This window comes from Rattus norvegicus, chromosome 4, assembly GCF_036323735.1.
Source record: "Rattus norvegicus strain BN/NHsdMcwi chromosome 4, GRCr8, whole genome shotgun sequence".
In the NCBI taxonomy this organism is placed as follows: Eukaryota; Metazoa; Chordata; class Mammalia; order Rodentia; family Muridae; genus Rattus; species Rattus norvegicus.
In genome coordinates this window covers 42,293,691-42,317,946 of record NC_086022.1, presented here as the reverse complement: position 1 = coordinate 42,317,946, position 24,256 = coordinate 42,293,691, and the positions used below count along the sequence as shown (strand labels likewise).

The window sequence follows — 24,256 nt, the reverse complement described above, 5'->3', positions numbered from 1 at the left end:
GTTTTGAGTAATTTCTCTGTAATGTTGTGCCTTGCTGGCTTTCGATCACATTATTTTTCTAAATTGGGGACCAGGGCTTTGTGCATTTAAAGGTCTAAAGGAGGCCCTGTCCTCTCTGCCTACTGCCAGCAGATCAAGATGTAAAGCCTTCATCCAGCACCATGCTTGCCTGTATGCCCCAGTGTTCCTAACATGATGGTAATGAAATTGTAAGCGAGGCCTCCAGCTAAATGCTCTCTTTTATAAGAATGGTCTTAGCTATGATGTTTCATCAGAGCAATAGTGTGTAGAGTAGAAACACACCAAAAAAAGACAAACAGCGTTTAACATAGGGCTGAGTCCTATTAAAAAAACAAACAAACAAACAAAGAACACCAAAAGCATAGAATTCAGTCTCACAGTTTTAAAAGCACATATCTTCTGGTACTTTGGAAAGGGAGTTTCTCACTATATTGCCCAGGCAGATCTCAAACCCCTGAGCTTCAGGGGTCCTTTGAATTTGGTCTCCTGAGTGTGGAATAATGGATGTGCACCTCTACAAACAGGATTATTTTTAAACTCAATATGAACTCACCTAATAGTCACTACTTTAATATTTTGAAGGATATTCTTTGGAAGCTGCTTTTAAATTAACTGTAACAAATAATATCCAAATAGTTTGACTTTAGGAAATTCCTTATCTCAAAACAACAACAACGATAGCAACACAAACCCTCAAAATTATCCAGGCAGAACACACTTTCAGGTTTTTATAGATTAGTGTGTGTATCTGAGCCTATGCACATGCATGTCAGGTGAGTATCCCTGCATAAACATGTAGAGATCACAAGAGGACACCGAGGGTCCTACTCTACAGCTTTCTCTCTCTTCCTTGGGGGCTGGGTCTCCCTGAACCTGTGACTTGTGTTTTCTTGGCTTGGCTTCACTAGCGAGTGTCAGTGACCTTCCACTCAGAGCTAGGGATTACAGGCTCGTTCTGGGATTGGCTTCCAGTCCTTATGGCTGTACAGCAACTATCACTGAATTACCTTTCAAGCCCCAATTTTAGATATCTGAAAGTTTGTATTCCATAAACATTTTTAGTGAGAAAGATTATCTGACCTTTAATAAAAAGTCAATGTCCCACTGATGGCCCACTTATGTTTATTCTAAGGAGTTAAATACAATGTAAGACAAAAGTTGATTTTGTTTCATTGGGAGAAACACCTTTTCACATTTAGGGTCACGGTTCCTTTTGCACTTGATCTGATTAGGGTGACTTTTTAAAAATGCTATAAGTATGTGTTCCATTCCTGGTACTTGGGCTTATGAAATAAAGATACATTTTTCCAAAGTTGTGATGGCCAAGTGGTTCTAGCAAGGAATCAAAACACATTTCATTATGTCAAAACACACTATGACTTCATTATGGCATCACCATAAAATATAACGCACTGTACAAATTTCTGAAGATGTCCCTTTCAAGACTAAGCATTAGATGTAAAAGCAAAAGTAAATCATGTCAGAAAGTAAAAACTACCCTTTTCATTGTCATTTTGAAAGTTATTTGTGAAATACATATTTACACTCACATCTGCTTGATCACTGTATATCAAAGCACATTTCTTGAACCTTAAAGCTGTCTGCAGATGTTTTTGATCCTCACTAAATCATGGCAGACATGACTTGTTACATCTTGGGGTCCTATACAAAATGCTGTCTGGAAAATTAAAATTTACCTCTTAAAAAAATCTGAAAACTTGGATCAAGGAATTTGAAATTTGCCAGAATAAAGAACCTCATCTATATGTTTCTTCTTTCTCACTTTAGAAACTGTCAAGTTAAACAAACAAACAAAAAATCCCTACAAAAGACAAAAATAGACTTAAAAAACAAAGCAAACAAACATTTAATTTTTTATATTTTACCAACATAATTCAGAGCACATCTCATTGAACCTCAGATTGTTCTATTTTTCACATTTTAAACACTGTTTAAAATAAAATAAAAAGAGGTGTTTGACTAAATCTTGACCAAAGCAAAAATTTAAATGAGTATTAAATTCGGTTTAAATGAAAAACATTTTAGGTTTAAATACCTTCTCCCCCTGATTAGGCAACTGATTTCAAAGCACTCAGTTGGAAAAGTTTCAGTGAGTGTGACTCAATTGGAAAGAGAGGGAGCAGGAAGCAGGATATGAGAGCTGTGTGCATTGAAGACAGAATGGAAGCCAGAATACAAAGATACAGGATTTTGAAAGAAGAAATGTCTGGAATGAGCAAAGCAGTAGATGGTCCTAAAACATGGGAACAGTCTTGCAGCTTTGATGGGATACTCACAGGTGAGGGTTCATGAGACACAGGTTACAAAGTCAGACAGTGACCAAGGCTTTTGTTTTTTCCTTTTAAAAAAAATAAGGGGATGATAGCAATAGGAATTCCACAACTAAGATTTGAGAGATAAAGCCTGGGGAGAATGGGGAGACCTTGAGGGTAAAAATAGAAGTTCCTGAGGATCAAAGAAAGAGAAGTCAAAGATGATGCTTGTTCTAGGACTCAATAGTGTGGAGGGGAGGGACTAAAGTACCTATATGTTCAAAATTTCAAGAGCATAATTTATTTTTCATGCTAAAGTGATTTTTAAAATTTTCCTTTTGTCATACACAAGTATAAGAGTGACAGTTACAAGTGACTTTAAAAAATAGCATTGGGGGGGCATTTCTATTCTCATTCCTGTCATAACCTTGTTTCCCTATATCAACAGCGATCGCAGTCATAATTCAGAACTGTATACATAGTGAAGTGAACAGATGCAACGTGGTGGAGGCCGCTAAAGAGCAAGCACACAGAACGTCCTTTACTTCTCTAGTCCACAGTCCGCATGACTGCTAAGAGTTTAGGAGTACCATCATTCCTGTAATGAGGGAAGATCCCAAGTCGTTTTCCAACCCTCCTCAGTTAAGTTCTAGAGGAACTTAAGATAAGACACACAGACATGACTGGCTGATACTCGATGTTTGATACCAGCTTCTGTGTCATTGAAATTCTGCACCTGTGCAGCCTGCCATTGCCCTCATGCTGGGCATTTACTAGATGAACAGCATGTACACTTGAGACTCACCCAATACAGCCGATGCAGTGTCCCCCAGACTTCTAGTTTCTACTATTCTGGGTGAAGTGGGACAATCTGAACTGTCATCATCTACATGGTAGTAATATTAACTTTGGCCACTGGCACGATACTACTCTTTCTGTTTTACAGCATATAAAATGTCCTGAAAATATTTCACTTAAGCACATTTCAATTAATATAATTAGACAGAAGGCAATGACTTCCTTCTAGAATAGTTAGACTTAACTATGAAATGCTCCTCATAATCTTGCTGTTATCTATGCACTGCGTTGAGGGCTGAACACCAACCACACTATATCTTCAACTTGGAGTCTGTGTTAAAATGTGTAAAAGGAACAACAAAGGAATTGTATCAACAGCTGAAAACATGGAAACTCCACTTTTGTTCCTAGAGTAAGCCCACTGATGTTGCTTTTTATCTTAGAGATAAATCCCAGAGCTTCTCTATGAAACCTGTCCTCTAAGCAAGCTAAAACCACACAATGTAGGTGCTGTGGCTGAGGACTGTGATGTAAATAGGTGACAGAGAAATTAAATGTTTGAGCCAAGTATATCACACATACATTTGTTTCAGTCTAAAAATAAAACTTTAAAGAAATAATGATTCAGACCCAACATTCTCAGATGTGTAGTGATTGTCTTTAGAAAGTTAAATGTTTCATTTAAAATCTAACTTTACAATATCCGTCAAAGTCCATCAGAGGATAAAGTCTGATCACTCTTCTAAGACACACTTGAGCCAGGCAGCTGTGGCTTTTTAGTGTCTCAAACTCTAGCCTGACAACATGGCACCATGGTTTATCGTTTGCTTGTAAAACAATGACTTTCTATTTAGCTCTTAGTCCTTATCAAAGAAGACAAAAAATGTAACTGAAAATGTAAAAATATTCATGTTTTTAAACCACACGAATGAAACTATCTTATAAAATAAGAAGCAATGTGGTAACACCCAGTTGATTTAAGTACTTCAAAAGACAAAATGGAAAAGAGTCAGCAACGGACCTGCAAACATAATACCCCAAATTATTCCACAGTATGCTGAAAGCCACAAGGCCCAGTTTGGCCAAGTCAATTGTCCTAATGTTACTTAGGCTGTGCTTGGATGTCACCTCCCACCTCCTTTTCACACTGTACCACCATTTCCTAAGTACAAATTCTAAGATCTGAAGGGAGTTGTATTTTACTCTTGTAATATTTTTTAAGAAAAACGTAACTACTTCATTAACACCGAGTAAACAGGAGTCAAAAGGAAATTGACAACAAAATACAGTTATACTCTATTAAATGTCACCTCAGGCAAGATAGTCTTTCAAGCAATTTCAAGGAATTTATCTCATGTCTAGTATTTTCACACTGTACCTCAAATCTCAAATGCAATAATCTTACTTATAAATAATTCACACCAAAAATGTCAGTTTTATTTTTATTGGAATGACTGTGGAGTATTAAATATTAACACACAAAAATTAAGCTCCAGCTTTAGTTTTAAATGATTCTATGTTGTTTAATTTACTTTTAGAATGTTTCAAATAGCATTTCAATGTTACCAAAATCTTAGCCATAATTGTAAACTTCAAAACCTTTTACTTTACTTTTTACATGCATTTGTGTGTGTGTGTGTGTGTGTGTGTGTGTGTGTGTGTGTGTGTGTGTGTGTGTGCCATATATGTGGTACTGTACTGTATGTGAATGGGTATCTGAAAACAATGCCAGTTCTCTCCTTCTACTGTGGGGTACAGAGAATGAACTCAGGTCATCAAGCTTGGTGGCAATCATCCCCCAACACTGAACCATCTTGCTGGCCACTTCTAATTTTTAAATTTACCATGGCTTTCCAATGGACATTTTAATTGATTGGGCACAGATATGAGAGACAGAGAACCAACTTTTGGCTGCATTTAAAGCATTTACTAATCTGTAATTTTAGAGCTAATCCCCTCAGTGTCCTGTGTGTGTTGAAAAATTACATAAGAAAAGCAGACAGAAGAGCAACAGCCAGGGTGTTGTATACACACTATCCACACAGAGGCTGGGCCGATGTTGGGTTAGCATAGAACAGAATTTCCTCCTGTGAGCATGGGGCAACATGGTAATGTCTTCATCGTGTCCCTGGCTAAGCTCTGGTGGTACTCATAAAAATATATTAATATGCAGAAATTAATATATTAATTTCTCCCTGCCAGAAGCCAGACTTAGCTGCAACAGACTCAACTAAACCAGACTCAGACTGACCTGAGAAAAGCGAAAAGCCTTTCTTTATGGCTACTCTTCAGATTCTCCAAAATATAGGTTTTGCTGCTGTTGTTCATTTTGTTTAGAGTTTTATTAACTTGCAGCTGTTACCTGCCTGGCTTACCTAGAAGTTACTTGATTTTCCTTGAAGAATTAATCACAGGCAATGTGCTTCAATTCCAGGTGCTTCTGGTTGGTTTTTCAAATGACTCAAACATCAAAGCTGGACATTAAAACTAGATGGGACAGAATTTTCAATTTAAATAGCTAAGAAAAGATTTTGAAAGTGAACCACTGGGAGCAAAGCTCGCTACACTTTCCTGCCTCTTTAGGCCTTGTGCGTGAACTCTGGAAGAAAGTGAAAAACAAACTCCTTCTCTTACACAGTGCTGACCGAGACTGAAATACACCCGGAAGGAACACAGACAGTGCTTATTACATGAGGCATAGGTAACGGGTGATTCTGAAGAAATGGTTGGATGATGATTTCGCACACCTTACGTGGTTGTGCGGAGGCAGGGAGCCAGGGTGGAGAAAAAGCACAATGGAACTCATAAAAGAGGTTTATTGACATTTTGCTTTTTTACATAGAAAGTCTCTAAAATATGAAAATTAACTGAGTAAATGAGAAACTATACAGTAACTTGGTCAGATAGACACAGGTTGAGTAGCCAAACTAAAGACAGCAGTAATGTTTAAGTAATAGGATTAGATATTTCTAGACAAAACAAACAAATGAAACAAAAGAGATGGCTCAGATAAAAATGAGAGAATGCAGATAATGAAATGAGATTGATTGGAAAAATGTAAGCACAACCAGACAACTGTGCAGCTTCAAGAATGGAGGTGAGCAGCAAGCACAGAAAAAGGGAATTTCAAAGACCAGCTTGACTGGAAAGTGAATGACTGCAGGGGACGCTCTGAAGGACGACTAACAGCAATGCCTGAGGGATGCCACGTCCAGAACATGGATGATTACAACTTTCACTCACATGGAGAATACAGGACGGGCGCTAAGGAAAGATGAAAGGATGCTTAAAGCACATTATGTATGCTTTGTACTTGAGAATTGAAGTGCATTATGTATGCTTTATACTTGAGAAACAGACTGACGAACAGACTACACATCACAACTAACGTAGGCACTTGGGTATGGGAAAAGGAAAACCCAACTTCTGACATAAGGAAACTTTAAAGGGTCCTTAAAATTTGCTGAGTAAATAAGGAAAACACTCTGTGGAAAATAACACTGAAAATATAAACTAACAAGATGAATACATCCATCATACTTGAGAATGATGTTAGACAAAATTAAAAAATAAATGTTTAATGTAACTGCTGGAAGCATCAAATCAGTATGATTCATAATGATTAAAATTTTAAAGCAAACCAAAGGATTTATTTTGATGTAGCCACCGGTGTTAAATGGAAGGATTTCTTGAAAAATTTCTAGTAAGAAATAATTTCCTTCTCTAAACCATTCATAAACTTGATGATAAGTAATCGCTGTGAAGAGCATCTATATAATCCTTAATGTGAAAAGCAACATAAAGTAGAGAGAGCAGCAAAGTGTTTTATTGTGCATCTATTTTATGCCAGATCCAACATGTAGCTGGAACCTACTGATACTTCATAGGTTTCTGAATTTCATTTTCCTACTTTATTTTTTATGAGCAACTTGCTTTACTTCTTAATCTGTACCACTTCATTTGACATTTATCAAAGCTGTATAAAAGCCATGCAGTTTATTTACAATATTGTACATTAAAGTGTTTGAAGATCACACAGGAAGTTCACAAAGCTATACATGAAACACATACTGAGAGGTTCTTATAAAATGTAGGACAGAATTTGGCAGACTGTTATGGTTGGTGAATATTATGCAACCATTAGCTAGAAATAAGACGAAACATGCAAACCTGTAGAATTTGAAGAAATTAAAGGCTAAAAACATTTAGCTAATAGCTAAGTTATTCATATAGTTGAAAGTTTACTATGTAAGAATGGGAATTTATAAAACAGGTCAGTTTTTAAAAGTTCTCCATGAATAATAGGCTTTCAGTAATATATAAAAATCTTCAGAAGTTATTTTTCAAATTATGTTCAGGATTGAACTATATTATCAATAGATATATAGATTAAATCTATGACTTTTATATAATCATTTATTGTATTCTAAGGAAGTCTCAATTTTTCACCTTGGGAACAAAGGTGAGAAGAAAGCCAATCAGTTAACATTGGATGGAGGAAAAGCTCGTGGTGGGAGCAAATCGTCAACACAGAAAACAGAGTCCAGGAACTGCATAAGGACCAAATTCTGTTAGCTGGATCGCCAACATCCCAGTGTAAACTTTAGACATGCTCAATTAAAGATGTCCTTAGAGGCAGTACCTCCTCACTGACAGCTCTGACCATGTCTCAGGTGTGGTGCTGGGTCTAACCACATCTCCTTTAGAGTTTATTGTTGTGGCTGAAGGACATTTAGATACTCAGACTGGGCCAACTGGTAAGTCGTGTTCCTTCCACAGTCAACATACTGGTACCTCTCCTGAGATATCTGCTCAGAGTGTCCAAAGTATGCTGTTGTTACAGTAACTCTAAAATGAAATAGACAAAAGATTATATATTATACAAAAATTATTCCAAAAGGTTATTTGAGAGTAGTACTAACCAAATGTGAACTTATATATCATAAGTTAATTAATGCCCTAAAATTACTTACTGTGACTTATAATTCTCAGTTACTGAACATTTGGTATTAAGAGGACATTATAGATATGGGATTCTGAGGAAGGATTTTTCCAACAGACTCAGAAATGCTAATCTAGCAAACCCTACTCAATAATTATTTCTCACACAATATAGATAATATTTATATAAAATATATGTTTATTAAAAATTATATAACTATAATAAAGTTTATTACATGCTTAAAAAGAATCATATGGTTTCCTCTTCATAGGAAAATGGAAAATTAAATGTCAACCAAGGACTAAGATATCATATATAAGCAGTAACATTTTATGTGAATAAGTAATAACCAATTTATAAAGCCAAAGCTTGCTCCTCCTCATTGTTGTAAGTTCCCTTACAAGGGCAGAAAGGAACAGCAGTGTGCCCATCCTGTGGGTGCCAACCATGCCATCTTCCTGAGCTCCTGCCATCTCTGCAGGCCTTTAACTGTGGCTCTGAGCAAACGTAATCTAGGTAGCTATATTCCAAAACATTCCATTTTACACAGCACTCCTAGAAGACTAATAGCCAAGCTGAGATGGCTTTCGTGGGCTTACACATCCTACGAGGCATTATAAACTCAGTCTTAGCAAGAGCTATCTGTGCAAGCACAGCCATACTTACTGCATCATGAGTACTATGTTGTGTACTTTGATGGAGGGCAGTGTACAGAAATCACTGTGAAAGAAATTAAAATAGAAAGAACACTGTCATTACATTCTCAATTAAATTCTATTAAACATAATAGAGACTCTGAATAGTGATTTTGGTTTTTCCTTTCAGGTGGAATCTCTACATGTTGACCTCAGTAATTTTCCTCATCTCAGCCTCTGTAATACCTGGGATTATGGGCCATGATACTGTGCCTGTCAAGATACTATTAAGAGTATGTAAGTAAGTAGTGCTGGGGAGAAGACTTAGGGGTAAAACACTTGCTGTGTAAGTATGAGGGCTTCAGTTTGGATGCCAAGCCTTCAGGCAGAAAGCCAGGCATGGCAGGATGCACTCATAAACCCAGTCCTCAGGGCTGGAGACAGGCTATTAGAGGCTTGCTTGCCAGCCAACCTCACCAAATAAATGAGCTCTAAACTGTCAGTCACAGGCCCTGCTTTAGAGAATAAGGTAGAGACTGATAGAGGACGACATTCAACTTCAATCCTGCCTTCCATAAATGCATGCATGTGTGTGTACCCTCACAAATGTCACATATACAGAAGTACAAGTCCATAGGAGAGCATTGTTATACATTAGAAATTTCAGTATTCCTATATCAAAGCACTATCAATAAATAGTAGCTAAATGATAATTAAAATGTTCTTTATATATATACATACAAACACAATTCTGGTAATAAAGATATACTTTATGGATATATCTATATTTATCTATTGAACTATGTTATCTATGCTGTAGACGGTAAAAGGAAAAGCATGTTTAGAGAACAGGGCAAGTACTGCAATATGTGGTCATTTTAACTGATAAGCTTATAAAAATTAAGAAAGCAAAAGTTAAAGTTACTAAAGGCCAAACTTACTACATGTAGCTCATTTCCTCGGCAATAACTGTGGGTACCGTATAATCAATCTGAAAGCAAAACAAAACAAGGACAACGTATCAACAGAGGATAGGATCCAAATACCAACCATGTTATTTAGAAGTCTAAACTTTGCAAAGGTAGAAATCGTTCCTTTGATGAATTTGGTTTATACTTTTCTGGGACACACTTCCAAGTCAAGTCTTTGAGGGCATCGCCCACCCTGCCCCATTTTATAATACACAGGGTGAAGGGCCTTTAGCTCACTCACCCTCTCCTGAACGGGGCTTACCTGCTTCATATCAAGTGGGCCAATGTTAGTTATGTTGCTTAACCGTGCCTTCCCAATCACTGTTTTTGAAAACTGAACTTGAGCAGTGATGTTTTCAACTTCAACAGAATAATAGTTATTATTTGTTATATTTAGTGTGTTCTGCAAAAAAAAAAGAAGCAGGAAATATACAATATGCTTAATTAGGCAGAAAAATATGAACTCAAAATTATAAATCAAATGACCTTAGTTGTAACTATGCCTCATTTATTAGGAAAAAAATATCAACAAAAACGTTAAAGAACATTTATAAAGAACTATGTGTATAATGAACATGCAATTCAAAACTTTGAAAACAAGACCCAGAAAATATATTACATAAATATGTGGAGAAGTGAATGTTAAAATAAACATATATTTTATAGTTTTAGCAAAAGTTGAACTAAACATCATTTTAATTTTTATTTAAATTCTTATGTATTTTATACATGTCTTTACCCACAAAATAATACAGTGCGTCAAAAACATTTTTTAAATAAAATAATTCTTTTCAGACAGGATGTCACACAATCCTGCAGGCTTTGACGTCACTATGTAGCTAAGCATGGCCTTGACCTTGCCCTCCTACCTCCAGCTCTACAGAGCTCCTATTACAGGTCTGCACCACGAAGCAAGGTTTTAGGTGGAATAGGGACTAAGTCACATCCTTGTGCATGACAGGCAAGGACAATCACCAAATGAGTGGCATTAGCAGCCTACAGGAAATAAACGGGCATTTTACCTTACATGCCTGTAGAGATTTAGACTGGATTGATATGGAGAGAGAAAAAGTTAGTCCAAAGTTTGCAGCTGGTCTCTACTTTAAAAAAATTATTTATTTTATATAAGCATACTGTCTGTGTCTTCAGACACACCAGAAGAGGACATCGGATCCCATTACAGATGGTCATGAGCCACCATGTGGCTGCTGGGAATTAAACTCAGGACCTCTGGAAGAGCAGTCAGTGTTCTTAACCACTGAGCCATCTCTCCAATCCCAGTCTTCTGCTTTCAAGCTTTTGCTCTGACCCCTAGTCATAGCATTACACATATATGCTACCATGGCCAGTCTGCCTCACATGCTTCACATTCACAACTATCATATCAAACCATTTGGAAATTAGTCAATGAAAAAGTCCTTCATGCAGGAAAATGGAGTGTGATCTCAGCTGTAAAAGAGCACATGTGTCTTTCAGACATACGAATGGGACTGCTTGATAACACACAGGAAGGTTTATATATAGGGAGGTATATACACATTGTTAGCCACTGCGTGTATATATTGTTGAGAGTTAAGTTTTCACAGAAGTAATACAAAATCATTATGTATGACTGGGGGTTTCAGTGGGCAGTAAGAGACAGTTAAGTGTTTCAGTAGCACAGTGCCAGTGAGTAGTACTGTGGATGATGATACACACTGGTTCCTGGCTGACCATTCTTAGCTCATCTGCATTCGATCAAGATTTCTGTCTATCTGCAGTTGGCTATCCTTCAACCATGCTGATGCAGCTAATGCTTCATAAAAGCTGAAAAAGGGTGCAGGCCAATGCCATGCAGATAAAACCTGTGCTGGGAGGATGGCACAACCAGTCCCACAGGGACAGAAGCCACTGCCCTCTGCCTTTCACTCTATCTTTTCATCTGTCTGTAGACCTGAAGTCCTTACAATATCCTCTTTTAACGAACCAGTGAATGTAAGTGTATTGGTCCTTTGAGTTTTATGAGTTATTCAGGGAAATTAACCAAATGTAGGGTCAGGTTATGGAGACTCCCAACTGATAGTCTACCAGACCTTTTGGTGGTCTGTACCTGAAACTGACATCTAAAGTGCGGAGGAGGATGTTGGGACTGAACCTCTAACCTGTGAAGTCTGAAGGCTACTGACAGTTTAAGAAGCACTGAGCTGGGGCTGGAGAGATGGCTCAGTGGTTAACAGCACTGACTGCTCTTCCAGAGGTCATGAGTTCAATTCCCAGCAACCACATGGTGGCTCACAACCATCTGTAATGAGATCTGGTGCCCTCTTCTGGCCTGCAGCCACATATGCAGGCAGAATGCTGTACATAAAATAAATAAATAAATCAACCTTAAAAAAAAAAAAGCACTGAACTGATTGTTTCTGTAGAAATGCAAAAGAAAATTCTACAAGGTAGGCGGAAGGCACTGCACTTGTTTCTGATTTGGTTTGGTCCAGGGAATCCCCATATACACTTAGTTACTATAAATGGAAGTATCAATTATTTTGTACATTGCTATGACCAAATACTTAATTAAAAGCAACGTAAGCAAAGAAGACATTATTTCAGCTTATAGTTTAAAGAAATACAGTCCATCATGGAGGGGGCGAGGCATGTTGGCAGATGTTCAAGGAGGCTGGTCACAATGCACATCCTTAGTTAATAAGCACAGAATGATGAATGCTGCTGCTTAGCTTACCTTCTCCTACTATTAGTTCAGTTCAAGAACTCATGTCATAAAACATGACTGCCCACAGTTAAGGTGGGTCATTCTACCTCAACCTAATATAGACAGTAAATCAGCATCGATACCTAGAAGTGTGTCACCAGGATGGTTCTAGATCCTGAAAAGTTGACAGTCAATTAACACTCATTAATCCACACCACTTATCTGAGGGGGCAGGAATACCACAATTCTTGTACCTTCAGTTTTTGACCTATGAACTTTTCAATCTTTTCCTTCAATGTCTTCTAGTGAAGTCTACTGTTCATCGCAACAGAAATACTATTTATAACCTAAAGTTCAGTATTCCTTAATTTGATTATGAATAAATACCTAAAATTATGCTAATCCTTGCTTAATTATTTGAAAATACAACAAGGCATTCTCCTTTAAATACATTGGCATTAAAAAAGGAAATGACATAGCTCCCATGCTCATGGATTAGCAGGATTAATACTGTAAAAATGGCCATCTTGCCAAAAGCAATCTACAGATTCAATGCAATTCCTATAAAAATCCCCAACTCAATTCTTCATAGAGTTAGGAAGAGCAATTTTCAAATTCACCTGGAACAACACAAAATTTAGCATCGCAAAAAACAATTCTCAACAATAAAAGAACTTCTGGGGGAACCACCATCCCTAACCTCAAGCTGAAGCTGAGTTACAGAGCAATAGTGATAAAAACTATATGGTATTAGTACAGAGACAGGCAGGTAGATCAGTGGAATAGAATTGAAGACCCAGAAATGAACCCCCATACCTATGGTCACTTGATCTTTGACAAAGGAGCTAAGACCATCCAGTGAAAAAAAGACAGCATTTTCAACAAATGGTGCTGGTTCAACTGGAGGTCACCACATAGAATAATACAAATTGACCCACTCTTATCTCTTTGTACAAAACTCAAGTCCAAGTGGATCAAGGCCCTCCACACAAAAACAGATACACTGAAACTAACAGAAGAGAAAGTGAGGAAAAGCCCCAAACACATGGGCACAGGGGAAATTTTCCTGAACAGAACAACAATGGCTTATTCTCTAAGACCAAGAATTGACAAATCAGACCTCATAAAATTGCAAAGCTTCTGTAAGGCAAAGGACACTATCAACAGGACAAAATAGCACCAACAGATTAGGAAAAGATGTTTACCAATCCTACATCCGATAGAGGGCTAATATCCAATATATACAAAGAACTCAAGAAGTTAGACTGCAGAGAATTAAATAAGCCTATTAAAAAAAGGGGTACAGAGCTAAACAAAGAATTCTCAACTGAGGAATACTGAATGACTGAGAAGCACCTAAAGAAATCTTCAACATCCTTAGTCATCAGGGAAATGCAAATCACCTTTGCTTTCACTCTATTTACATCTTTAAATGCTGTAATCTATGCAATGTTCAAATTATTATTCCTAGAAAGTAAAAAAAAAAAAATAAAGGAAATGACATATTCCTGAGAACTCTTCTAAAGAGACCACAGCATACTCTGAGCTTGAAGGTGTGAGCCACTGTGATGGTTACACAGTTCCCCTTTCAAATACAGTGGTTAGCGAAGGCTATATAATCCTCTTTTCAAAACCACATGGGTTGTAAACCCACAGCCATTTTCACATGTTCTTAACTTAAAATAATCAGCTCACCATACAATTTCATCTTTTTTTTTTCTTTTCTTTTTTTTTTTTTTTTCCGGAGCTGGGGACCGAACCCAGGGCCTTGCACTTCCACAATTTCATCTTTAAATAGAACCAAGTTAAGGTCTGTTAAGACTGACAGAAATTTTCTTTCATAAGAGGTTAGAAAGCAAAAATGTATTCATAACATCCACTGAATCAATGGTTAACAACTTGTTAACTATTTGGAGTCAAATGTTGAAATGTAAATGGACTATATATTTTTCCCTTTACCCGAAAATGTCTATTTGGTCTTCCTACAAGAGACATCTTCAAATGTTAAATGATTCCCAATATACTCAAATGCCACAGGAGGTTACTTTCCATTTTTGGCAGAACCAGACATGGTAGTGGGAGTCGACACAGCAGTGTCATGTGGAATGCAGCAGCAGGGTTCACTAGCAAGCATTCTCAGGGTGGAGTGAACCGGTGGATGAGCAACCCAAGAATGGTGTCAAGGCCTTCAGTGCAAATGTGCACTTACCGTGATGTTTAAATATATCATTCGCTTTTGAGAGTCGTAACTAACATAGGCTGATTTTACACCAATGTACTTCACGTCAATAGATCGAGGGAAAAGAAAAAACACAGCCAATCCAGACAGGAGCAGGCAGACAAACACAGATGCCATCACATACAGCTTTCTGAAAAGAAAAGTAGAAGCCTTACATATGTGTTGTCCAAAATTACATAGAGCAACATTTCAGGATTTTCATTTGAAATTTTTTTTACCACATATACCAGCAAGAAAATACTTCTAATTTTACCAAACTTTCATTGTAAAACTGATAGGTTGGTATTACGAAGGGTTAAAATAATCTCCTTAGAAGCTTGTCAGTTTTAGAAGATGAGATTTCAGACATATAACGCAACATTTACCATTTACTGAACTGACCTGCAGTCCAGATTCTATACTAGAACCGAGTTTAGGACCCTTTGCACAGAGAATCCACACCTCTGTCTGGATGCCCTGAGCAGGGTTGGCTCTGAATAGTCTCACTTCCTGTCATAATAAAACCTGAAACTCCCTGTCCTCACCATCACCAGCCCTTCCCAGTCTCCATCTCAGTGCATTCATGTACTCGGTTTTACAAATACCGTTTACCCTGATCAACTTGGCGGTGGAGATATTAATGTGTGGTTTACCTGAGGCAAATGGCGATGTTAGACACATATAAGAGAAAAGGACAACTAACCTAGGTTTATTACCCAACGTTACACTCAAAACAATGACTTCAGATTCCTTGGTCACTGGACTCTATGGTGCTCTGCAAAGACCTGTTTCATTCTAAGTCCTGCATTCCTTCCCCTTCCTGCTGACTTGTCATTTCTCCCAGTCTCTCCTCCCCCAAAACTTCCTGTGCCTCAATGAAGCTAACTGCATCCATTCTATAACATCTGTTTTAAAACTTCCAAATAATTTTTATAGTTATTTTAGCTTCCTAAGAAGAAGCAAAATGGCTAATTAAAAAGAACTAAAGCAAACTAACAAAATTTCACTAAATCCTACCACTGAGTCCATGCTGTTGGGTAGAGCAAAGCAGCCATTTCGCACTCATTCACTGTGGAGTTCCTTCAATCTTGGTAGCAATGCTCCCCAAGTAACCGATGAAAAATAACGTATTTGTTAGGCCTACAATACACCCATAGGCACAGAGGAAATTTAAAAATCATTATGATCAAAGATCTTAACTGTGCTAGATCTCCTGTACCTTATCGGGTTGTTTTATTTACTTCTACACACACACACACACACACACACACACACACACACACACACACACACACTTTTGCTTTGTGTTCCTAGACACAGGGTCTTAGAAAGCCTAAAGAGACCTTAAACTTGGTGTATAGCTAAGAATGGCCTTGAACTTCTGATCTTCCTGCGTCCACTTTCTGGTGCTGGGATTACAGGTGTGTACCATCATGCCTGGCTGCTCCTACTATATTTGAAAACTATCTTTAGTATACATGTTTCAAAAATGAAATTTCTGAGCCAGACTGTAGTATAACCAATATAAGCTTATCCCTGACTAGCTCACAAATAAACAAGACTCAGACTACAGTCATTTTATTTGGCTTTGACAATTACTGGGGGGCTAAGCCTTCATCTACTCTTCTAACTGCAGGGCTGGCTACCTCCCCAGTGGTGTACTTGCTGTTTCTCCTGGCCATGTGCTCATCATCCATCTCCCCTCATGGCAGCTTCCCCACCCTTTCCTCCCTCCCACCCTCTCTCCCTCCCACCCACTCTTGTCTGTCTTCCTTCTTCCTTCTTCCTTCTCTCCAATCAGGTCACTGAAAACCTGCCTATCTCTAATCCCTCCAGTAATTGTTTTGTAGCCAATTTTATTTAAGCAATAGTTTTAAATCAAGGAATAAGGTTTGCACAATGAAAGCTTATAAACATGAGAAGTCACTTGTAGGTCTAGACCTTCAGGTATAGGATCTAACATTACAATACATTAGCAACAGAGACCATACCTCAATAAAAGGCTGAACCCTGACGTGGTCTGATAGAATACTCATCCACTAGTAAGGCATGAGAATGCTTGTTTTCACTCAGTAGTGCCACTCAAGTATGTTGACAAAATTCTGGGCTTTTGCCAATCTGCTAACAGTGATCTCTCTAAGGGGACTGAATTCACATTTCTTTAAAGGGAAAGTAGAGAGTGTACGTCCTACATGTAAAGGTCATTTACCCTTTGATTTTATGAGGTACTTCCATAGCTCCTATTTCTACCCCCTTCCCTTCAGAGCTAGCTTTTTTCTTTTCAAATGTTGATGATCTGTATAGAAGGGTAATCCTCTGCATGGTCTCATTTGCAGACATTACTTCTTGGCTTATAATTTGTATTTTGATTTCAATTGAGGTTTTGTTTTCAATCTGTAGATGTTTATCTTTACTGAGTCCAATATGCTTTTTCATCACTAGATTTTTAAATCACAGTTGGTAAAAAGGTCTTCTATCTAGAGATTGTTAATCTGGCCCAACTCTTTACCTTTTTAATACTCTGTGTGTTTTAAAATAAAAAGCCACTTTAAGTTTACAAAATGCTTGGTTGACTTCAATTCTATGACTGCTAAATATTTTATTCAACAGCTTATTTGAAGCATCGTGGCCAAGAAGTAGTGGGCCAATTTAATCTTCTATCTCTTATTCATTAATTGAACCTCTTAACTAATGTTCAAAGGGCTTTTCTTCTTTAAACATTCAAAGTCCAGATTTTCACTAGAACATCTCTGCAGCTAACAGTGTCTCTTTCTGGTATATAGAACAAGATTCTTTTTCTCTAGCCATGTATATCCTTCAGGTGAACATTTACTACTCAATCCTATTTCCTTCTGCAGGAGTTGAAATTACATATGCATTTAGTTTTATTTTCTGCCATTTTCCTCAAAGCTTTTCATTATGGGTGTATGGGGGTTTAAATAAAGAATGATACTACTTGAGAAGGATTATTGGAGTACATGTGGCCTTGCCGGAGAGCCATGTCACAGGGTGGGCTTTGAGGTTTCAGAAAGCCCAATCCAGGCCTAGCGTATCTCTCGTCCTGCTGTCTGTGGAGACAGATGTAGAACTCTCAGCTACCTCCCTGTCACAGTGTCTGTCTGCATGCTGTGATGCTCCCTGCCATGCAGATTAGAGACTACACCTCTGAAGTTGAAACTGTAAGCCAGCAACAATCCAACACGTGGGTTTTTTTTTTTTTTTCTTTCATAAGCAGTGGCATGGTCATGGTGTCTCTTCACAGCAACAAGACACTGGCTAAGCTAGACTGTGTTTATGTGCCTCCTGTTTATTCTACTTCCTTTGTATTTTCTTGTACTGTACACTTCCAATTTTATAGCACAAGTATTTTTCCAGATATTTTAGGGGGCCTGTGAAATCGATTTTCATATCCTACCATCAGGTGCTGATTTCTAAACCTTTCAATGTCTCACTTAAGTTACTGCTGTGCACTCTACAGTTGAAATTTTACATATGCTTAAGTTTCTATTTGCTTTGTGTGTGTCTTTCAGTTTTCAGTATCCTCTGAGCTCATGTTCTTCTACTTTATATTCATGCTGCTCATGTTTAATTCAGTTATTTTCAAAAACTGGTTCTACCACAAGTAGTGGGATGGTCCAGATTCCATTTGGCCCATATGTATACTCAGCCTCCTTTGACCTTCTCAAGGCCACTGTGGGCTTTCTGCAATCTCTGTTCTTTTCATTGTAACAAGCTAGTCTCAAAAATGTTTGCTAGGAGTTCTCAATGCTCGCTTCTTCTTTAGGTGTGGAACACTTGCATTCTGCATCGGGAAGCTTAGGATCACTCAAGACTTCCCTTGCTTCTCTTAAAATGTCCATGCATCTGCTATGCTCTGCTCAGGTCTCTGCGGTCATTATGCCCAGAACAGTCATTCTAATTCTGAACTTAGAACACAGAATCACCTATACCCGGTGGAAATGGCCTACTTATACCTGTGTGATATTGCCACAATTTTAGAACTCTTTTAGTAAACAGATTTCTCAAGATATATGTAACATGGTATTTTCAAATCCTCATCTTAATCAGGGATCTTTTTGTTTGTTTAAATACCAAAGGCATAGGATGGCACGACTTAACAACCAGATACATTTTTCTTCTTAAATGTCTTATATAAGAGTAATTACTTATATAAAGCTTGAAAGTAAAAATATACAAACAACAACAAAATAAGAAATTTTATAATCACTTACGTTCTTCTTGGTCGTAACCGTTGATCACTATATGGAATCAATGCCACCAGTTGGTTTTCTTGCCCTAAAAGTAAAAGATATTGGTTTAAAAAATGTAATTGTATGAATAACTAAAATAAAGTAGCGCCCTATTAGAAACTTGTTTCAAAAGACCAGAATACTTCTCTCCTTAATCCTCCCCCCCCCCCCCCCCCCCCGAGCTGGGGACCGAACCCAGGGCCTTGAGCTTGCTAGGCAAGCGCTCTACCACTGAGCTAAATCCCCAACCCCTACCTTAATCCTTTAGTAAACTGTTATTTATGTCTTCAAAAATTACTCAGTTTTAGAGAAGATACTATGTTTTTTTCATATTAACCAAAAATCGTATAAATAACGAGGGCTCTCCTATCCTTCAATCCACTGGTTTAGAAAAGGAAAGAAACCTGAAAAGTCCTGGCTTTCAGGGGATATTAGCTTACACAGGCTTCCCCCACCTACAGTGTTTTCTAGTCACAGACTAAGTTCTCTGAAGGCAGCAGAAACACACTTTTGCTGCCCATCCCTGGATTCTCAGTAGTTGGACCAAAACTGCTAGTCTAAATCTCAAGCTTCCAGAAACTTACTGTTCAACTGCAATCACTAATTTCAAATAAGCCCTAAATATGCAATTATACTGCATTTCCTATTTCACACTCTAAAACAACTTCATAACCCACACTCTTCAAGCTCTCGGGATCCCCCCTTATCCTCATTCTTGGCTCATAGTGGGGGCACATGGAGAGAATGTCCCTAACATACCCTGGTAAGACTTTTCAGATGTCCTAAATTCCCACATTCCTCTCCTGTATGCTGAGGAGGAAATGATGAGGCCACACTCACTGCACTCTGCCTTTTAAATCAAGCAAGCAAGCAAGCAAGCAGCTGAGTCTTCTTTCTTTACTAGAGTGCTTTCCATGGGCGTGTGGTATCCTGTCAACTTTTCTAGACACAAAACAAGGTCATGGAAATAACTTTAGACTTTCTCCTAGAGTTTTGTTGTGAAATATCTTAGTCACTTAGGTCTAGCAGATACTTTTCCACGAAGTGCTGTTTGGCAATGCCGCTGGCGACCTGGAGATCTGTCATGAGACGAGCTCTTTTACCTTTGGTCAATCTGTGTAACAGCTCCACCATAAGCACTCCATTTCACAGACCCACTGCCTTAAGAGATCTACCCACCTCCCTGCTTCGACATCTCGACTTGAGAAGCTCCCCGTACCCTCTGCAGGGCACTGTTCGGCATGTGTGCACTATATACCAATGATTTGCTCCAAAAACTACCCATCTCCTGTGTGACCAGGATGTTCTCTATGGTCACAGCGATCAGCAATGCACATATCTGGTATTCACGCCATCTTACAGATCATCATCTCTCGTCCCTCATGCTCTAAAGCAAAACTCACAAAACCCCTCTCTCCCTGTAAGATGCTCCATTACGCACACCTTTTAGCATGTACGAGCTCAAAAAAATTAGTTTCACAATGACGTTGTCTACACATGCTCTTGTAACTACTCAAAGTACTCTTTTAAAGATCCAAATCATCAAACCAATGAGCACCCCTCAGTCCCCACACGACTTCAGCTGTCATCAGCATTAGCAGTGGCTCTCCTTACTTCTCTCTACTTCTCTTCTAGGACCCCACAGTTAGACTTCCGCCTCCCGATCTGGCTGTTCTCTCTTCTGCCACTGTTCCTCAGAGGCTGCACTGTTCCATAGTTCATGCTAAAGTCTCTTCCTTTTCTTCTACCCAGCTTTGCTAAGCAGAATGTTCCTGTCTTAAGCTCTACTTGAAGTGTCATCAAACGGCAGCTAACATATGCTCTCGAATTCAGACCCTTACAAGTGCCTAGTAAAACCTCGCTTTGATTCAAACCGGCATCCTCAAATACATATCTGAGATTGAATTCTTTAACTCACTTGGGGCATGCACACTCAATTTTTTATGCCTAGTTTAATAAATGGTTACTTCATTCTTTTAAGTGTTGGATAGAAAAACAAAAACAACAAAAAACAAAAAACAAAACAAAACAATGACAACCCTCTTTGGAGTCCTGGATTATCTACTTGCCTCGATCCACACCCAGGCTACCAAAAAGCCTCCGGGCCACACCGCGCACACAGGGCTAGCTGGACAGAAATCATATTCTTACCCTTCCACACTGGGACATTAACTTCTTCAACTACAATACTTCTTCTACTCCTAAGCAGCTACTGTCCCCAGAAAGATAAAGCCACCATTCAGTGGCCTATGCAATTCAGTAGCCCACTTAACTCAGGGCACTTTTCAGAGACTCTCGAATTCCCCATGCAGTCACTTTGTCCTTCTTTGGGATCTCTCCGGGGTCACCTACTGACTTCTACTAAGTAGAGGAGATGCACAACAGAACCTCACTATTTTTCCTTTCTATGAGAGAAACTCAAGTGCCCTACAAACAGCAGGAATAGCACTGAGTCTTCCCCACGACAAATCAGAGGCTCATTTTTCCTCACCTTGCTTTTCTTCATACACCACTAATTTTAGAAATATTGGGGTAGAAACAACCTACTGTTGAGCCATTTAGCTACTAACATCCACCGTGGCAAAAATGATATATGATATGGCTTCCAATGGCATCAAAAAATGACTAAAATCCTCAGTGAAACTACAGTGCACAGTGCATAACAGTGCATAACAGCAGACAAGCAAGGGAAAAAAAAACATACGAGATGTGCTGAAGTCATTTCTATTACCGCTTTAGGAATGATAACAACGGTTTGCTTCTGTGTTTTTGACTAAACTGGTAAATTTTAACTCTGAATCTGTGAAAGTAGGAGAGCCCAGGACTGTAGTTTTTTGCATCCTTTAATCAGACGTTTGGAACCCCTCTTTAAGAGGTCAGACAACACAGTAGCACGTACCCCTAGGGATTCTTCCTGTCCCTTGACAAGTGGGACAAGTGACACTATCTCTTCCAGTAAACTCCACGTATGGAAACTGAGAGACGTCTCCACTTCTTCCGTCTTCGTTACGCACCTCACTGCTAACCAATCCATTCCTCATATTGTCTGTTGATGTGACCCCATCATAGCCATCTTCTTTATTGGAATGCAAAGGTAAATGAGAAAGAGACTTTCCCATGTCTGATGAAAAAGAAAGATGTGACGGTGAATTGCATGGGGGAAAAATACTCTCACACTCTATGGGATATTTACAGGCTCAGGCAAGTGCAAGCTACTCGTAGGATTAAAATTATATTCAACCAATGTGATATCTGATACAAGGAAGTCATGTGCTGGCACCCAACAAGTACTTTTCTAACAAAACATCATGAAACGCTACAACACTTACAATGAGAACAATGTTTAAAATGGTAACAGTTGGCAAAAAGTCTAGTGTCCATAGAGACTCTAGGCCTTCTTACAGTTTTCAGAAAAGAAATATGTTTTTAGTTTTTTGTAGAGGAAAGCATATTTCGACTATAAACCAGATGGCACTAAAGGTGAAAGTGTTGGCTTTTACAACAAAGTATATCACCAGCTAATTTCAAAGTGACTTGTTTCACTCATTTAAATGCATACTCCTTTAGTCACATTGTCAATAAAACCCTACAGTTGCGTGACTGAAAAGAACACAGAGTCATATCACACAACACGCTGATATTCTGAGAAAAAAAAATAATAGGAAAGGCAAACAAAAATTTTAAATGGTGCAATTCCATTCTTCCTGTGGTTATCATCTATCACTTATTAGATTCTAAATATGAACTAGACAATCACAGACACTACTTTTAATTTAATAATTGTTTTCATTTCATAAATAAAACGACACTAGATAATTGGGGTCACCGCACATGAAGGAAATTCCTATCTGCTTTTCAAAATTTGAACCCTATTTGTTGAATTCACTCACGGTGTAGACAGCAGTATTAAATTTAACTAATTAAATTAACTGCATACTGGAGTAGTATACAAAAGGTGTAAAAAGGTGAATAAAAATACCTTCCGAAGTTCTATGGACACATTGTCCACTGTAGCTCAGAAATATCAATGCTTGTGATTTCCAAATACATTATCATAACGTGGCTCAATGACAGCAAACCAGAGCCAAGCCACAGGTGCACAGGGGTGAATTTTAATCAGTACTGTTTCCTCACACTGTGACCTTGGAAGCTTTAGAGTGCACAGGGTGCTTTAGAATCAGCTGCCTTGAGACAACACAAGGTGTCACCACAAGGGTGAAAACTGTGTCCCACCAATGGGAGTCTTTATGGCAAAAGTCTAGGGCCAGAGCTCAGTGACTAAGAGGCTCTGGTCTCAGCCGGCTGTTTTACTCAAACCTAAAGTAACCTTGACATATTCTGCTGAAGGCAGGTTTGGGTACACACCAGATTAAGCAGTTACTTGAATCCCAATGGCTTAGCTTTTCTTGAGGCTACTGACAAGTGTAACCCCTGTCATTTTGGAGACTTACTTGAGGTTTTTAAAAGGAATGCTAGATCCCCTTCGTTTCCTCCCCAGGCTCTCAATGTTTATGTCGCGGTCCTGTGAACTCAACACGGTTCTCAGATGCTCTAAAAAACAGGGGAAAAGATAAATACAGCACCGCATGCAACTAAGATGTGTCACATGTTTTTGTGCAGACGCGGGGTTAGTTCTGAGGGGCTCAGGAGGGACGGAAACCAGCGCCTTTCAAAGGGCACCACAAGAAAACCCCCGCAAGAGAAATCAACATCCGAGCCACCTTGCAACTAGAACTGTACAGCCACTCGGCCGCTCAGATCAAGGGCCCTGGCGTCACCCGAGCCACCCTGGGAGCGAAGCCAGGGCCCACCGCGGTGACAGCCCCGCATCCGGTCCGCAGCGGCCTTCCTCACCGCTCCGGCAGGGGACATGGGCCCCACGGCCCGGGTCGCTCACCCGCACGCGGAGTGCTGCGCGGTCCCGGGATGCTCCTGCGCTGGCGAGCCGCAGGACGGGGTCACGGAGTCCCGGTCCCAGGGCGGGGCTAAGGGCCGGCCCGAGTGAGGCCGGGAGAGCGGCGGGGGAGGGGTAGGACAACAACTGCATCAGCTGAGCCGGGTACCCCGGGAGCCTGCGCGTGCGCCTGCGTAGTCCGCCCATGGAAGGAGGAGCTGGGAGCCTGGAATAGGTAGTACGCATGCGCCCTTTCCCAGCTTTGGCACCCTGAAGGGAAGTTGCTGGGGGAAGGCTCCTGGTTTCGCCTCCTGTCTGTTCTCTAGACTGGCAAGTTTAGAAATAGTACTTATTGCGTCTGCCTTACGAAAAATCGGTTTTCCTTTTCCCTTCCATAAGGCTGATTTCTTTTGTGAAGGGGAGAAATGTGTACTGTCGCAGTTTTGAGCGGCCTTGTTTTCAATGCTGCATTTGCAGCCGCAAGACTTCCTCCCTGGGGTAAGGATGAACCAGTTGGTGCACATCTCTGACAGAGTTACACACATCTTGTTATTGTTTTCATTTAGAA

The 24,256-nt window shown here is 39.2% G+C and overlaps 1 protein-coding gene across 2 annotated transcripts; it reads right to left on the bottom strand.

Moving 5' to 3' along the window:
* Nucleotides 1–4,520: 4,520 nt before the first annotated feature.
* On the bottom strand, nt 4,521–23,873 carry Tmem106b (transmembrane protein 106B). 2 transcript variants are annotated; one of them, XM_039107507.2, is made up of 9 exons: nt 23,516–23,873; nt 23,246–23,345; nt 21,694–21,915; nt 18,777–18,840; nt 14,536–14,695; nt 9,903–10,043; nt 9,611–9,660; nt 8,701–8,754; nt 4,521–7,940 (listed from the first exon to the last, which is right to left on the bottom strand). In XM_039107507.2, the coding sequence occupies exons 3-9, from the start codon at nt 21,911–21,913 to the stop codon at nt 7,802–7,804; spliced, it is 828 nt and encodes a 275-aa protein (XP_038963435.1). In that variant the 5' UTR covers nt 21,914–21,915; nt 23,246–23,345; nt 23,516–23,873; the 3' UTR covers nt 4,521–7,801. The 2 variants fall into 2 exon arrangements, with proteins under 2 accessions (XP_038963435.1, NP_001004267.1); NM_001004267.1 differs by having other exon boundaries at nt 6,897–7,940; nt 23,692–23,710.
* Nucleotides 23,874–24,256: the final 383 nt, after the last annotated feature.

What these genes read in the sequence shown, in the direction of transcription:
- Tmem106b (XM_039107507.2), bottom strand. Translation starts at nt 21,913, where the DNA reads ATGGGAAAGTCTCTTTCTCATTTACCTTTGCATTCCAATAAAGAAGAT. An exon ending in TGATATATTTAAACATCACG is followed by an intron (nt 10,044 to 14,535) that starts GTAAGTGCACAT and finishes TTTTTTTTGCAG; the next exon opens with AACACACTAAATATAACAAA. An exon ending in GAGGAAATGAGCTACATGTA is followed by an intron (nt 8,755 to 9,610) that starts GTAAGTTTGGCC and finishes TTTCTTTCACAG; the next exon opens with TGATTTCTGTACACTGCCCT.